Here is a 16,475-nt window from a genome sequence, read left to right as displayed (position 1 = left end):
TTTGCAAAGCTGAGCATTCATGGTCTCACATCCAACATGATCTCAGTATATCTTTAAAAAGTGTCTCTGTACTCAGCTAGCCTTGCCGGAAGAAGTATATAGATTACTGAGAAAAAAGGGCACATTTCTTATTAAGTAGGGAAGTCATAAAATATCAAGAAATTGAGTATTGATTGGTGCGTTATTTTATCAATATATATTTTGAGTCATTGATATATAAAAATGAGCAGACATTTATAAAAGAAGCCTAATTTGCATGCTTTCCAATTCACTCAATAGGCCATTTTTAATGTAGCATAAAAGCATTGGGAGACCACAAGAGGGCAATACAAAATGTACTGAAGTCCACGGGTAGGAAAAGCACCAGTACCATACACAGAGGGGGAGCTGATGTGGCTGAGCAGAAAGCAGTCAAAAGTTCCGTAGATTTTTGTAATTCTTCAAGAATGCAACGTTGATGAGTTTGCAAGATAGGTATGAAACTGGTGTAACTCGTTAACCAAACTATTTGAAATGGCAATGTTTATTATGTAATTTCTCTGTATGTAGCCTTGAGCAGGTCTTTCATTCAAGCTGTCAAACCATAAAAGGCATACTTGTAACTGAAAATACATTGTGTAGGCTCTATGAAAGATACATACAGTATAAACAATATATCATCCAATGATGGCTAGAGTAAATAATCTATGTCCTTTTATAATAATTTGGGTCTAATTTAATGGCACAATATACGAGTTGAGCTCCGTGGCACTGAGCATTTTCGAATGCGTAATGTCATCTGCTAGATGCGTCCATTGCGCAACCCCCTTTAATTTACCTTGCTGCTACACTGTTTGAAAAGACAAAAAATATTATGCAATGAGCAGCCCCCCAAGATCCTGATATATTGATAATCATCGGGACTTCCGATTATCGATTTGTGAAAAAGGTATCGATCCCAAGCCTATTATTAGGATGTGGTACTTTAGGCATTATTTTTAAAGCTGTTGTTTGAAAAAAACTGTTTGTATTGGTTTGCACAATTCCTTAATTTTCCATTATTTTGTTATTTTATAGACATTATTGGGCACTTTTGGGTACATGACTACAATTGTTCTTATAAGATGGCTCTTGCATCACAATAGTGTTTGTTTTGTGGTCTGGGGAAATTGCTACTTTTTTTTGAACGGTTTTAAAAAAAGTTTTTCTCTTTTTTTGGAAGCCAAATGTTCTACTTTTGAAATTACAAGCTGGTCCTTTTTAAAAATTGCTGGTCTCTAACATAATTTGTCCTGTATTTCACAAGTTAATTATAAACTGTTCTATGCAAAAAGTATAACCATTTCAGACGTTTCTTCTGAAGAAAGAAAAAGCTATTACCGGTATGCAGCAAACAAAACAAACTGACTACTTGATCATTTTTATCAGGCTTTGGAGGCGGGGATGACTAGAGGGTCTCACCTAGGGTGCTAAATGGGGCAGGACCGGCACTGATCGTTTAAAATTACTAGTCTGAGTTTCAGCTTTAGATGCATAGCTCATTTCAACTTTATTTAACAGATAAAATGTAAAATCTGTTTTGCATATAGAAAATAATAAAACAATAAAATCTGTAAGTGAAATAGATGAAGATAGCCCAGGCAAATTGATCTAGAAGAATACATTTTAAGTGATATGATCCAAAACTGTGTTCAGGAGCAATTTTGTTTCCTTGCAAATAGTTGTCTTGCAATTAGGGTACTTTAAGCTTCTTTGGATGCTCCAAAAGCACTTATAATTAAACAAAAATGCTTACAATGTAAACACTATTTGCTAACTAATGCCTAATGCAAACAAACAAACCGGTTGGATCACTACTAAAAAGTGTGTTACCTTGTTAAACGTAGGTCTTAAAATTAAAAATGTTTTACCTTTATTTGATTGCTCTTATATCTTTCTTGACCAAAACATACAAAAATGTTATGCAGAACATGGGTTATGATGCATGTCCAGGGTTTTATTATAATCCACAAGAAGGAATCAACATGGCCCAAAAAAGAGAAGCCACTTATTTTAGTTAAACACTAACAATACTCTCTAATGTCCCACAGTTTAAATACAATTTATAAAAGAAAGTGCCTTGATATTACAATTAGCCTAAAATATTTTCAATGATCAAGCTACTGCTCCACGCAGTTATTCCCACTCCCAGACATTCAATACAAACTATCTGTGTTCTGCTGTACATGGCATGCTATTTTATATTCAGTTACATCAATAAAATGTGGAAAGAACAGGCCCAACATACCATAAAACATATTATGTTAATGACAATTTTCACAACTGAGATTACTCAAATATCAAAAACTTGAAGTACAAATTCAATGTGTATTTGCCTAAGTATACGGAAAATGAAAGACCACCATTCTCCTCTCTCAGGGACTGGTCTTACGATAGTTTCTCAAATGCATGGTCACGTTGCTGGGAACTCCTAGTCTGATCAGCTCTTCTTGTAACTGAAAAATATATTAAATATTTCATGTGCCATTGTGTTATTCGGTCATATTATTTAATCATGTTTTCTTTTCATTCTTTTTTTTGCACTGTTGATCTCCAGTGCTCTTTTTGTTTGAAAATATTATTCTAAAGCTCATACAGCAAGCTATAAGTAGTTTTGAGCACTTTAATAATACAATTATCAAACCATTTATGAATTAAATATTCAAATTAGGTTGCTACATTACTGAGAGTGTTCCTTTTTTTACCTACTTGTATTATCACCTGCTCTTCAATCTGAGTCTTAGACAAATTTTCTGCACTTGTAAGTTCCACTCTCAGTCCCATCACTAGGCAAAATAAAAAACAAAACAACAAAAAACTGTCTGTACTGTATTGGTACAAAGTTTACAATGATATGTAGCCTATACTAAAATAAGACAATATGGAATGTGTTGTATCTAATGGGTTGATTAACTCCCATTTTGTGTTTCAAAAGCAGAAACATATAAGCACAAAACTTACCATACACATCTGAAAAGGAGGGTCAAAGTATTTGTCATCATGTTCACCAAAAAACAAACAGAACACAGAGCTAGCATAAGCAAACAGTGTAGCTATATTTACAATACAGGCTTTGTGTAACAACTTTGTGATTGTTCTTTTAATGTATTTCAATTTACAATGTGGATTAGCTTACCACTGTAACAGAAGAAAGGCAAACTGTCAAAGCAGTGCTCATCTGTCCACTGGCCAAAACTTTGTAAAGACACAGCTGTGCAGTGTTGAGAACCAGTTTGTGCTTGGGTGTATATACCATTATCTGGTTGTGGACTATCACTTTGAGTCCCTTGCAGCCAATATGTGAATGAAAAGATGCTCTGATCTGACCACAAAAAGTTTCTGTGCAGACCAATCCATACATTACCATAATAATAATAATAATTTGTATATATGCTTAGTATGTACTGATGCTCTGTTTCATTTCTTGCACTGGCCAGGTCTGTGTACATCTCTCTGCAGTAGCTCTGAGCTTCAGTCCAGGTCTTATATTGAGGTACCAAAATATACCTCTGAGAAATGTTTTGTCTACCTATAATAAAACACAACATCATAGTTTTTAATCTGTCAATGTATCCATTACTATATCTTTCCACCCAGTTTCCAAATTCATAAATACAGTAATTTGAAGTAGATTTTGTGAGAAGTGAGATGATATTTGCACATGCAAAAGTTGCTACCATATTGCTAGTGTGTTGTGGATAGTTGCCAAGGTGTTGTCATGCAGATGATAAGATGTTTTTGATGGTTGCGTGTTGGCCCAAGTCAAAAGAACCCACCCCCCAATTCAATTCTGGTCTCTATGCCTTCTTTCAGAGTATGTCTATGGAATTGTATTTGTTTAAGCATCTTCTAGGAGGAAATTGTAAGCCTGGTTGTCTAAACAATATAGCACAACTCATCTTAACAAGCCATATGATATGAAGTATCATTAATATCTCTAGATGAATATTTAGGATTAATGGTTTGTTCAAATTCCTTACCAAAAAATGAACAACAGAAATAGTGATGCTTTCCTTACCAAGCCTACCACAAATTAACAGAAAGGACAGGATATTAAAGGACCATATATGTCGAATATAAATAACTTTCTATCAGCTTCCTTACAGCAAAAAATGTTTCCAAGTTGTACACTTTGGTCTTTCTATGGTAATGACCAAAAAATGTCCTTTTAAACTACCACAGATTAATTTGGGAAAACCCCTTAACTTGCCAGTTTATTATTTAATTTGATGTAGACCAGTAATAAATTGTTGTGCAATGTTGTGCAACAGTGATGGCAACTAAATCAAATACATTTGATAGATTGTTTGACTCCTATTATGTACGTCAAACTGTGAGGAAACACATTGAGGCCTTGATGTGCATTTTTTTGTTTTACAAATATTACATTCAGAAGCTCAATCAGTATGATTAAAGAACTATATATTTTCATCTGTAGTGTCTTACCATCATAGCAAATGAATGTTAACATATTTTCACATTGAACATCAAACCAGTTTCCATCCTTATCCATGGAAACACAAAACTCTTTTCCCCCTGCGTTGTTTGGTTCATGATACCAATTCCTGAAATCTCTCTCTCCTTCCTGATAGAAATCATTGTCTTCCAATGACCATCTCCAGCTATTCACATCGTCATACAGTCCAATCCAGGCTGAGTCATTGTAAATCCCATTAACTGTGTTTATCAGCCTGTTCATTTCATCCATGTTATCAATGGTGGCCAGATCAGTGTGATTCTCGCTGCAGTATCTCTGAGCTTCAGCCCATGTCTTATACTCAGACACAAAGTGATATTGGCGAGAAGATGTTAATGCTGTCAGTATGGGAAAATAGAATGCATATTATATATACAGATATTCCTCTTGGTATTTGCCTAAAGGCAGCTTTCTATTTAATGATTTAGAAATATATTTATTTGTGGTTAATAAGTAGCATATGTGTTACATAATTTTCAGGTGGATATGTACTCACTACTGTAGCAAATAAATGGTAAAGCATTATTGCAGTTTTCATCTGTCCACTGTCCAGAGTCACTAAATGACACTGCAGTGCAGTATTCTCTGTCTCCAGTGTTATCTGGCTGTCCTGTCTTCCAGTTACTGAATGAAGAGTTGCTCTGATCTGACCAAGATCTGGTTCTGTACAGACCAATCCAACCATAGTATCCATAAATATGTAATAATGAGTTGATCTTCTGGTTTTCAATTTCATTCCTGATGCTGATAAGGTCTGTGTGATGCTCTCTGCAGTAACTCTGAGCCTCAGTCCAGTTTTTGTACTCATTAATCATAACATAATTAGCACTGGCATTTTCTCTTCCTGTGGGGAAAAAAATATGTGATGTGAACTCTTTGAGAAAAGTGGTATATCTACAGTAGGTGTTTCTAAATATGATGTTCTGTTTAGTTTTTTGAAAGTCTGAGAGCAGTTCTCACCATCATAGCAGACAAAAGGAAGTGTAGTGGAGCAAGCATATTTCACTCCATATTCCCTGGTAATATGAAACATACGCACATAGTCTCTGTCCACCTGAGTTCCTTGGTAGTTCAACATACCAGCTTTTAAAAACTCTTCCTAACTCTGTGTTTTCCAAAGACCATCTCCAGCTGTTCAGATCATCATAGAGTCCAAACCAAGCTGAGCCAAAGTAAGTCCCACGTACCATTTTAATGAACCTGTTCATTTCATCCATGTTGTCAATGGTGGCCAGATCAGTGTAATTCTCTCTGCAGTATCTCTGAGCTTCAAACCAGGTTTTAGACTCAGACACAAAGTGAAACTGACGAGGGCTACATGATGTTCCAGAGCATGTTCCTGTAAATTGCAAATGTAATTTTGTGAAATAGAAAAGTGTAATGTACAATGAGAGACACTGTAACAATCAAAAGCATTTAAACTAACCTGCAAAAACAGGTAATTCAAAACCCTTGAGAGACATCACAACTCAGTACATTTGTATGTGACTTCCCAAGTTTACACATCAACAGCCATTGTGTGGTAGATAATGAAAAACTAAATTAGTTATTTTTTATAAATGAGCCCATCCTCATGTTATTTGTAATTAGAATAATGTAAGATGTTTTGGTGAGAAACTTGTAATCTAAAAATATTATGGCATAATATCACAACACATGAACCATGTTTACAAATCAGTTGTCATGACTATTCAGCAATTTGCACCAGTTAATGCCCTCAGGCCATCCAAGATGTATCTGAGTTTCTTTCTTCATCAAAACAGAATTTAAGTTCCCCTTCTGTCCCTCCCTCAACGTTGTGTCGAATGAAGTGACACAAGGGATCTTCCTTGGAAGCCTCGCGTACCTCTGAACTTGAGGAAAGGCCAATGAGAAATTTGTAGACAGAAATTGCATGTCCGGCCCCCAGACATATGGGTATGAAGGGAAGCGGGCGGGCATGCGTCTGTCAGTAAGATTATTTCTTCGGAGCCGAGCGGTTGTGCAACAGCAAGCTGAGTTCACCACTGTTCCACACACCTCTACTGGCAAGAAGAATTGCTGTTGGATCTTACGGCGTGTTTCCATCTGGCGTTCTCTCTCTCTGCACGCTGTGCAGTCCATGCCCCTTGGCACTTCGACAGCGCTTTCACTGGCTAAAAGAGTGTTTTCCCCTCCTAAAAGAGTTTGTTTTCTCTAAAAGAGTTTGAGTTTTCACTCATAAAAGAGCAATACAATGACAGGTGTTGAACGTCCTTTTCAGGACGTGTCTTTTTCAAGATGCCCTTCCGCCGCTGTGTAGTTCCTTGATGCGGTAGATATCTCTCCAAGACCGACGGCCAAAGACGCTGCCTCGTGTGCCTGGGCAGCGATCACGTTGTGGATGGTTCATGCCCTCACTGCGAGAACATGACCATGGCAGCTTTGCGGTCGCTGCTCTCCTTCCTCAAGGTGAATGCCACTTCAGCCGCCCCCGCATCGTTCCTTCCCATGGGATTAAGGAAGACCCGGCTGGCCTCTTCAGCAACACCGTCGATCTCCAACATGCCGCAGCATCTGCCAAACCAGCGCGCCCCACCTGCCCGCAGAGGGTGTCCCCCTGCGGCTAAACAACAGGTAGCTTTGCCTCAACCCAGGCCCAGCTCTCTGCCCCAGTGTCGGTGCCTTATTCTCGGCTCCTAAGTGCAAAAACCTGAATGACAGACGCACGCACGCTTCCCTTTATACCCGTATATCCGGGGGCGGGACATGCAAATTCTGTCTGCAAATATCTCATTGGCCTTTTCTCAAGTTCAGAGGTACGCAAGGCTCCAGAGGAAGACCCCTTGTGTCACTTCATTCGACACAATATCTCGTTACTTCCCTCAAGGAAAGGAGGTTACAAAAGTAACCGTGATGATTTTTAAGATTTAATTTAAGGCCTCCTCCTTTAAACAATGCAAGTGAATGTACTCCATTTTTTGACTGTCCAAAATGCATATATAGTGTGCATCAAAATATTTCATATGACTTCAGTCGACAAATAAAAAAAATGTTTTTCCAAAAAATCCGAAACGATTGCGCTATTAGGCAAAAAGCTTGTCATTGTTTACAAGAGAAACATGCACATACCACAGACCAAGCACCGTTCACAAACCGAAACAGTCCAAAGCAATTTCAAACGTGATGTCGGAGGATTTCGATTTTAGAAGGGAAGAGGAGATGGAGATTTTTTGCCCAACCCTACCTATTTGCAGCAAACTACACAGATGAGGAACTGAGGGAGATGGAAGAGGCGTCTGCAATGGCACAACCACAAGTAGGAGGCAAAGATCTATGGAGACATGGTGGTGCATATGTAGTAAATGCCAACCAATGGGAACAGAGTCAGAGAGCCTGTGCTGCCACGATTGGACCATAGTAATCCCAACGTTGGTAACAATTAACAAGGCAGCCAGTGAGAACATTCCTAGTCCTAGCCACATTACCGAACATAATACTTTTCCACCATTACTGAGCCCCAACGTTTTAGAGGTGTTTTTCCAATTTGCCACGAATAAACTGGAAGCACCGTCCGAGGCCAAAAGAACCCAATGGCATCCTATCAGTAGAGTAAGTATCATATTTTGTTTGTTACTGTAGCTACTATATAGAAATATATAGGCTATATGACAAGGTTTTAATACACACCTGAGTACAATTGGCACAGCCAATTAATTCTTGCTATCAACCTTTCAATGGTCTGAAATCCTCAGGGGTAAAATATTCACTGCACACCCTCCAATATTTGAGAGAATGTAGGGGTGTACTGATATCCAGGTTCAGCACGATAAGCCAGAGCTTCAGTCGCTCATGATTATGTATAGGCAACCAATGAAAAGTTTATATATCTCCAGGCATGCATATTCTTTGGTTGAAGGATGAAGCATCCTGGATACATACACCAAACGACCATTTTTAATAATACACATTTACAAATCTACAGCAAATACAATTAAACTTTTGTACAGCGCTCCTTCTCTTTTAAACAATGACTCGCTTCCTGCCTCCTCCTCAACGTGACATGTGACCTTACCAATGAGTTTACATCATCCCTCTCATGAGCGCACAATGTATGGAAGTTAACATTTGTAGTTAAAAAGTATATAAGTATTGTTTTGTTTCTAAAAATTATTAATCATTTGGGTTCAGAAGAACTTTCTTTGTCGACTGGAGTTGTGTGGATTATTTTGATGCACCCTAAATAAGCATTTTGGACATTCAAAAAAATACATTCACTTTCATTGTTTAGAGGAGGAGACCTGAAATTAAATCCTAAAAATCTTAAATTCTGATTTGATGGATGTGGTTGGATGTGGTTGGAATGAACCACTACATCCTCACACGCTTCTACACCAGCACTGTAGAGAGCATCCTGACTGGCTGCATCACTGCCTGGTACGGCAATAGCACCGCCCAAAACCACAAAGCCCTGCAAAGGGTGTTGCGAACTGCCAGACACATCATCGGAGGTGAGCTTCCCTCCCTCCAGGACATATATAACAGGCGGTGTGTGAAAAAAGCTTGAAGGATCATCAGAGACTCCAGCCACCCAAGTCATGGGCTGCTCTCACTGCTATCATCAGGCAGGCGGTATTGCAGCATCAGGACCCGTACCCGCCAACTACATGACAGCTTCTTCCCCCAAGCAATCAGACTTTTGAACACTTGATCTCTCACGATCAACAATCAGCACTGCACTTTACTAATCTTCTTAATCTTCATCTTATTATTTCACACTGGACTGTCAAATATATTCCCCTCAATACAACTACTGCATATATATATTTTATATACTCTTATTTTTTATTTTTATTGTATGTGTATTCTATATTGTGTGTATTGTTTACTGTACATTGTATATTATGTTGTGTTTTGTAAGTATGTGTACATTAGATATGTAAATTGTGTTGTGTAAATATGTTGTTTATTGTAATTGGTATATGTCTCGTCACTGTCATGACTGCTATGTTGCTCAGAACTGCACACAAGGCTTTCACCTACTTTTGCACTTGTGTACATGTTAGTGTGACAATAAAGTGATTTGATTTGATAAAGAAAGAAATTCAGATACATCTTGGATGGCCTGGGGGGTGAGTAAATTATAAATTTTCATTTTTGAGTGAAATATTCCTTTAAGTTTAACCTAAATTAAACACATTTGTGTTTTATGTTAAACAGGAATGCAAAAAAGTACTGAACATTCCTGTCATGTAACAGGGTCCAATATAGAGAGTGACAAAATGAAAAATCAACTCACTGCTATAGCAGAAGAAAGGCAAGCTGGAAAAGCAGTTTTCATCAGTCCACCGGCCTGAATATCTGAATGAAACTGCAGTACAATGCTGATAACTCCATCCGCCATCAACATATGCTCCATTATCTGGTTGCTCTACTGAAGAAGGAATAAATGGTCTCCAGTTCTGGTAACTGGAAATCTGATTGTTAGACCAAATCCTGTTTCTGTACAGGCCGATCCAGACAATTATATTGCCATATGTGCTTTCAAGGATCCTCTGATTCTCTGTGAGATTTCTCACATTGGCAAGATCTGTGTGATGCTCTCTGCAGTAAATTTGAGCTTCTGTCCAGTTTTTGTATTGGTAAACAACAACATAGCTTTCAGTTGCACTCTCTCTTCCTGAAAGACATTATTGCAATATTAAAGTAATAGTTTAACCAAAAATTATAATTTTTTCATTATTTACTAAAGTCTATTTAAGTTAACTCTTGTCTGTTATTTTTCAGGCTGGTCCAGCTAATGTGCATGCACGTTCTCAATTAAATCTGAAATGTAAGTATTTCACTAATGATTTGATTTGACTGAATTACAGATTAAGGGCTCTATTTTCATGAGAGCGCAATGCGCATCACTTCGCGCTACGACCGTGCGCAACGTTTTTCCAATTTATATTAGAGCACTTTCTAAGCACAATTTTTGTACAAGCAGAATATTTGCGCTTCTGTGGGTATAGGCGCACAAAATGTGGGTTTATTTTATGTAAATGAAGTGGCGCAAAGTGCAATTTGCTATTTTCTTAAGAATTTAGTCATTGCACCACACGTTTCAATACCACCTCTTAACTCAGCGCAAAGTCCAAATTCAGTTCCTGCATTTGCAGTTTGGAGATTCCACCAGCATACAGTGATAAAGTTCATCCCCAAACTCTTAAAATATAGTGGAACATTAAATTAAGTTACTGTCTTGGACGTTTTGAGAAAATAAATAATGATTATAAGATTGTGTTAAACGTCATGGTTACTGTCGTAACCTCCGTTCCCTGATGGAGGGAACAAGACGTTGTGAACAAGAAGCCGAGACAAGGTCCGGCCATTTCAGCGGCTAGTACATTGTTGCTCTCCATCAGGGAAGGAGGTTACAACAGTAACCATGACGTTCCCCTTCTGTCATTCACTCGACATTGTGTCGATGTGGTGGCACTAGGGGTCCCTATAGAAAAATGGCACAACATCTGAACCATGTTTTGTGAACTGCTGATGCAGGTGCAAGCTAGCTGCTGGGTGCATATTAGCAGGTGCATCAGACAGCATGTAACCTCCCCTAACACCCCAAAAGACATCATGTAGTTCCCCACATTCCTGAGGGGAGGAAGCGACGTAACTAGCATGGGAGCAGGCCGTGCCAGCCGTGGCATTTTCTCAATATGTTTTCTCTCCACAGAGTATTACATTCGGCTGGGGCCATCTAATCCTACCATATGCATCGAAGAATTGCAGGGGAACTGCCCAAAAGGGGTGGTCAACATGTGGCAATACAACACATGGGCTCAGCAGCCGCACATGGAAGAGGCGCGTTGGTAGATCCCTCCACGAAGGGGGGGAGGACTCTACAAACACAGAGAGAGCTCTGCCCAAGGGAGACCATACCACGGGGAGACCATACCACGGAATATACATCACAGGGGTTACCAGAGTAATCAGTACCTGTGGAGCACCAATCCCACAACAGGGCATATTAGACCCCGTAGTGGGGCTGGCTGCAAAATCCTCCGCCGAGTTTGTGAACCATAGGGCTAGGGAGGAAGGACATTCAGGGTCCACAACCTTGTGAACTGGGGTGAAAGCACACATTTTCACCTCAGGGGAGGGAAAAGGCACTATACGCAAGCGAGACACCCAGCCAGCTGTCCCGTAATACCGAACTCTACCTGTTCATACCTGAAAGAACACGGAACCCAACCGGCTCAACCCGGAGATTGTACAATCTCACGAAGGTATTGGGTGTTGCCCAGCACGCTGCTCTGCATATGTCTGTTAGAGAGGTACAATTGGCCAGCGCCCACGAGGAAGCCACAATCCCGCAAGGGGGCAGGCAGGGCCTATTTAGATCTTCCACGTCCCGTCCAAGGTCCAGATGTGGAGGTTCCAGAGGTCTGGGCACGGTTGCCAGATTGTGCCCCATCCCTGAGAAAGATGGTCCTTCCTCAGAGGAATCTGCCAGGTAGGTGCTGTCGTGAGGAGTGTGAGGTCTGAGAACCAAGTCTGGGTGGGCCAGTATGGGGCCACGAGGGTGACTTGTTCCTCGTCCTCCCTTACTTTGCGCAGGTCTGTGCAAGAAGGCTCACCAAGGGAATGCGTTTTTGCGCAGCCCGGGGGCCAGTTGTATGCCAGCGCATCTGTCCAGAGGGGGACTCCCTTCAGGGAAGACCAGAGCTGGCAGTGGGAGGATTCTCGTGAAGTGAACAGGTCTACCTTGCCGAATCGACTCCAAATCAGCAGGACCACCTGAGGGTGGAGTCTCCACTCTCCGCTGAGCATTGGTCCTGACCAGGAACCAGCAGCTGGGCAGCTGTGTGCCCGTTGCACACGGCGCCACAGCCCAATTTGGAGGCATCTGTGGTGACCACGACACATCTGGACACTTGCTGTAGGGGAATGACTTCAGGCAGATCAGCACCGATTTCACGTGCTTGCTTGTGAGGCACGCTATCATTGAGACAGAGTCTAACTCCATGCCGAGAAAAGAGATGCTCTGAACCGGGCAGAGCGTGCTCTTTTCCCAGTTGACCCTAAGCCCTAGACGGCTGAGGTGCCTGAGCACCAAATCCCTGTGTGCACACAGCAACTAAAAAAGGAACTTTTACGTTTATATCTATAACCTTGCCAGTAGCCTACCTAGACTACAGTTGATCTTAAAAGCATTGTCCTGATCTACTTTTTGTGTGTCTTATGTTGTATTGTGTATTTTTGTATGATATCCTTGTTATGTGACTGGTGTTTAGTTTAAGTATTTGTTTGTAATGTATTATTTTAATATGTCTCAGGCTCCCTATTATAAGCTTTGGATAGCTTCTCTGGGAGACCTGATTCACACATGACTATATGTGCTAATTGGTTTGTGCCATTTGTCTTGAATTTATGTGTGGGTGAAATAATAAAGAAAGAAATAAAGAAAGAACTCTCGAGAGTGTGCTAAAATCAGCTAGTTGTTGAGGTAGTTGAGTATGCGGATGCCCACTTCCCTTAACGGGCAAGAGCTGCCTGCTTTGTGATACATATTAAAAATAGTTTATCAATTGCATCATGTTTTTTTTTTTAATCATCAAATTGTCAGTGGATTTTTCTATTGAGATAATTGACTGTGTAATGTATTTTTTATTTATCCATTGATTTATAAAATTTTTAATTGATTTGTTGATGACTCGATGATTAATTAGTGACACAAATTCAGTACATGAAAGCAGCATTAATTACGTTTCCATCAAGGATTTTTGCCAAAAAAAATTGAAATAAATCTGATGTTCACACAAATTGTTGATAGAATTTCACAAGAATTTACATAATATTTTTCATTTTAACTTTAGTTCATAAATCCTATTTCAACACGTCAAATGTCACATAAACCTAGTTTGGAAAGTAGCTTTTGTCAAGAAAAATGGCATTGATGGAAAAAAATGTAGTGTCACATGACAGAATTTACATTATAATTGTTCTCACAACAAACAGCATAGTGGAGATGAACACTTTTATTTTGCACTAAATTAATCAAAGTATTTTTTTAGAATGACGTCATCACGCAAACTATATTATCTGTAAAATAACGGTTGAATGGAAACGAACAGGAGACAGAAAATTACGCAATTCTTTTATTTTTTTTTATTTTTTTTAACATTTCCACGTTGTCAACAACAGAACGGGAGGGAAAAAAGTTAAGGGACACACTCCCTCTTGTGTTCTAATCAAGGGTGTAGATTTTTCTTAGACACTGGAGATTGTGTTGAATTGAATTGTGTTAATGTTTAACAACGATATATTACTAAAACTTAAGATATTTATATTAAAGATTACTCAATTTAATTTGATTACATTTTGTTATGAAACGTATAAATCTTAAAATAAATATTTGAGTGCATTATAGCAGATAATTCATTTCACTGAAGCAGCTTGTTTCATACCATATAAGAAAGATTTTCAAACAACTAAAATCTCCTTACCATCATAGCAAACAAATGAAATTCTCAAGTCACATGATGTATCAAACCAGGTCCCATCAGTAATACATATAAACACACATTTCCATCCCACCATAGTTGTTTGGTTCATGATACCAGTTTCTGAAATCTCTCTCCTTCCTGATAGAAATCATTGTCTTCCAATGACCATCTCCAGCTATTCACATCATCATACAGTCCAATCCAGGCTGAGTCATTGTAAATCCCATTAACTGTGTTTATCAGCCTGTTCATTTCATCCATGTTGTCAATGGTGGCCAGATCGGTGTAATTCTCTCTGCAGTATCTCTGCGCTTCAGCCCAGGTCTTAGACTCAGACACAAAGTTAAACTGGCGAGAAGATACTACAGATGTCACTGTAGAGAAAGGAGTCAAATTTGAGTATTTTAATGTTTTAGATACATTTTGGCCATTAACCAGACATTTACTCACCACTGTAACATATAAATGGTAGTGCATAATTGCAGTTTTCATCTGTCCATTCCCCAGTGTCTCTAAATGACACTGCAGTGCAGTTTTCATTGTTTCCAGCATTATCTGGCTGATCTGGCCTCCAGTTACTGAATGAAGAGTTGCTCTGATCTGACCAAGATCTGGTTCTGTACAGACCAATCCATGCAGAGTAAGCGTAGGTGAACAAAGATTGGATCTTCTGGTTTTCATTCTCATTCCTGATGCTGACAAGATCTGTGTGATGCTGTCTGCAGTAACTCTGAGCCTCGGTCCAGTTTTTGTATTCGAAAACCAAAACATAACTATCACTGGCATTTTCTCTTCCTGAAACATAGTAATCCAAAATTAAGAAAACAATTAACTATTTTAAAATAGCAAGAATTATAGGTGCTTGTTTTCCTTATGATAGTTGAGTACTTGCATTTATCAACATAACAACTTACCATCAAAGCATATAAAAAACATCACACTGCTACAGCTTGTGGCTTGCCATGTCCCTCCACCAAAATACATACAAAGACTTTGGCCTCCATAATTCCCTGGCCCTGGGTTATACCAGTTCCTGAACTCTTTCTCTCCCACCTTGAAGAAATTACTGTCCTCTAAAGTCCATTTCCAACTGTTCAGATCATCATAGAGTCCAATCCAGGCAAGGTTAATTGAATTATCATTCACTGTGTCGATTAACTGGATTGTCTGTTGTTCATTTTCAGTGGTGACCAGATCAGTATATTTATCCCTACAGTATCTCTGAGCTTCTGTCCAAGTCTTGGATTCATTGACAAAAATATACTGATGAGGGATGCAGAAGGTGAGGGTGATAAACCCTGTTTAAGGCACAATTAAAGAAAATAATGTTGTTTTAATATTTTAATGCTAAACCAAACATGATATCAGCATAGAACACACAATGATTTCTATCCAAGTTTACCTCTTAATGAAGCTAGAATAAAGCCTACCAAAAGCAGGCTTAAATATTTTATGAATTTAATATGAAAATGCTGTCTTGCTGCCATCAAATTCAGTTTAGCAACAGCTGTAAGTCCCTGTTTTTAAAGCTAAACCACAGAAAAACAAACCACACAATATAGTGACATATGTAAATATATATATATATATAATAAAAAAGGAATACATTTTGACCAACCTGAGAATAGAATCAGCTGAATCATGGCTGTGGAAGAAAATTAATGTTAGGCCTGTTTAAAAATAAAAATAAGTTTAATAGGGGTGATGGGTTGGTTGCAAAACTCAAGGTTTTCGGTATTATCTTCTCTTGCATGACAGTTTCTATTTCATTTGGATGACTGTCTTTGTACTTAAAGAAACCAGCTACATGTAGGTGGGACTAATTTTTACATTGACTTTTACTTTCAGTAAAGCTGTCAGATCACACTTTAATTACCCATGTTTTTGTGGTAGTACAGCAATGTTCAAAATGTAGTTTGGGTGTGACCAAACATTAACAAACCAGTTGGACAAAGTGGGTTTGCACTGCAAAACATATTTTTATTACTCTGCAATTGTTTATTGTTTTCAAGATGAAACGTCCTTAAACCAAGATAAATTTACTTGGAAAAACAAAATGAATTAAGATTTTAAGTCTTGTTATGAGATAAATCTACTTAAAACTACAGAGGTTTATGCTTAAAAGAACTACCTGACAATGGGGTAAGAAAAACAATTATAGCTCAGAAAGAAAACAAACACCACAATGTAAATAACTAAAGACAAAAATGAGAAGAAATATACTTATTTAAATAAAACATAATCAAATGCCATCAGAAATGCAAAGACTTTTAGGAATGTCAGGTTATATTTTTTTTTACCATATTTAATGCCTTTAATGTCTTAGAAAATTAATACATATTTAACTATAAGGTCATCAATACGTTTTACTTGTTGAAAAAAAAAAAAAGAAATACAGTTTTTACATTAAAATTACAGGCATTGTTTTTTAAAATATAATGTTTTGCCATATATGGTAAGATTTAAACCAGTTAACAGTTTCTAATGTTTTTACATTAAAATTACTATTATTTTTATAGATCAATTAC

The 16,475-nt window shown here is 38.3% G+C and overlaps 1 protein-coding gene across 3 annotated transcripts; it reads right to left on the bottom strand.

Annotated features, from left to right (window-relative positions):
• Nucleotides 1-1,250: 1,250 nt before the first annotated feature.
• On the bottom strand, nucleotides 1,251-15,962 carry LOC127627504 (macrophage mannose receptor 1-like). Of its 3 annotated transcripts, none has more exons than XM_052103910.1 (7): nucleotides 15,566-15,962; nucleotides 14,862-15,245; nucleotides 4,992-5,339; nucleotides 4,465-4,833; nucleotides 2,980-3,547; nucleotides 2,728-2,804; nucleotides 1,251-2,474 (listed from the first exon to the last, which is right to left on the bottom strand). In XM_052103910.1, exons 1-5 carry the CDS (start codon nucleotides 15,588-15,590, stop codon nucleotides 3,129-3,131), a joined length of 1,545 nt encoding a protein of 514 aa, XP_051959870.1. In that variant the 5' UTR covers nucleotides 15,591-15,962; the 3' UTR covers nucleotides 1,251-2,474; nucleotides 2,728-2,804; nucleotides 2,980-3,128. The 3 variants fall into 3 exon arrangements, with proteins under 3 accessions (XP_051959870.1, XP_051959871.1, XP_051959872.1); XM_052103911.1 differs by lacking the exons at nucleotides 14,862-15,245; nucleotides 15,566-15,962 and adding exons at nucleotides 5,456-5,834; nucleotides 9,753-10,131; XM_052103912.1 differs by lacking the exons at nucleotides 1,251-2,474; nucleotides 2,728-2,804; nucleotides 2,980-3,547; nucleotides 4,465-4,833; nucleotides 4,992-5,339 and adding exons at nucleotides 5,582-5,834; nucleotides 9,753-10,133; nucleotides 13,948-14,321; nucleotides 14,398-14,742 and having other exon boundaries at nucleotides 15,566-15,946.
• Between the last annotated feature and the right edge of the window lie 513 nt (nucleotides 15,963-16,475).

The sequence above is a fragment of the Xyrauchen texanus genome, chromosome 34 (assembly GCF_025860055.1).
Source record: "Xyrauchen texanus isolate HMW12.3.18 chromosome 34, RBS_HiC_50CHRs, whole genome shotgun sequence".
Lineage (NCBI taxonomy): Eukaryota > Metazoa > Chordata > Actinopteri > Cypriniformes > Catostomidae > Xyrauchen > Xyrauchen texanus.
This window is presented reverse-complemented; position numbering and strand designations above follow the sequence as displayed.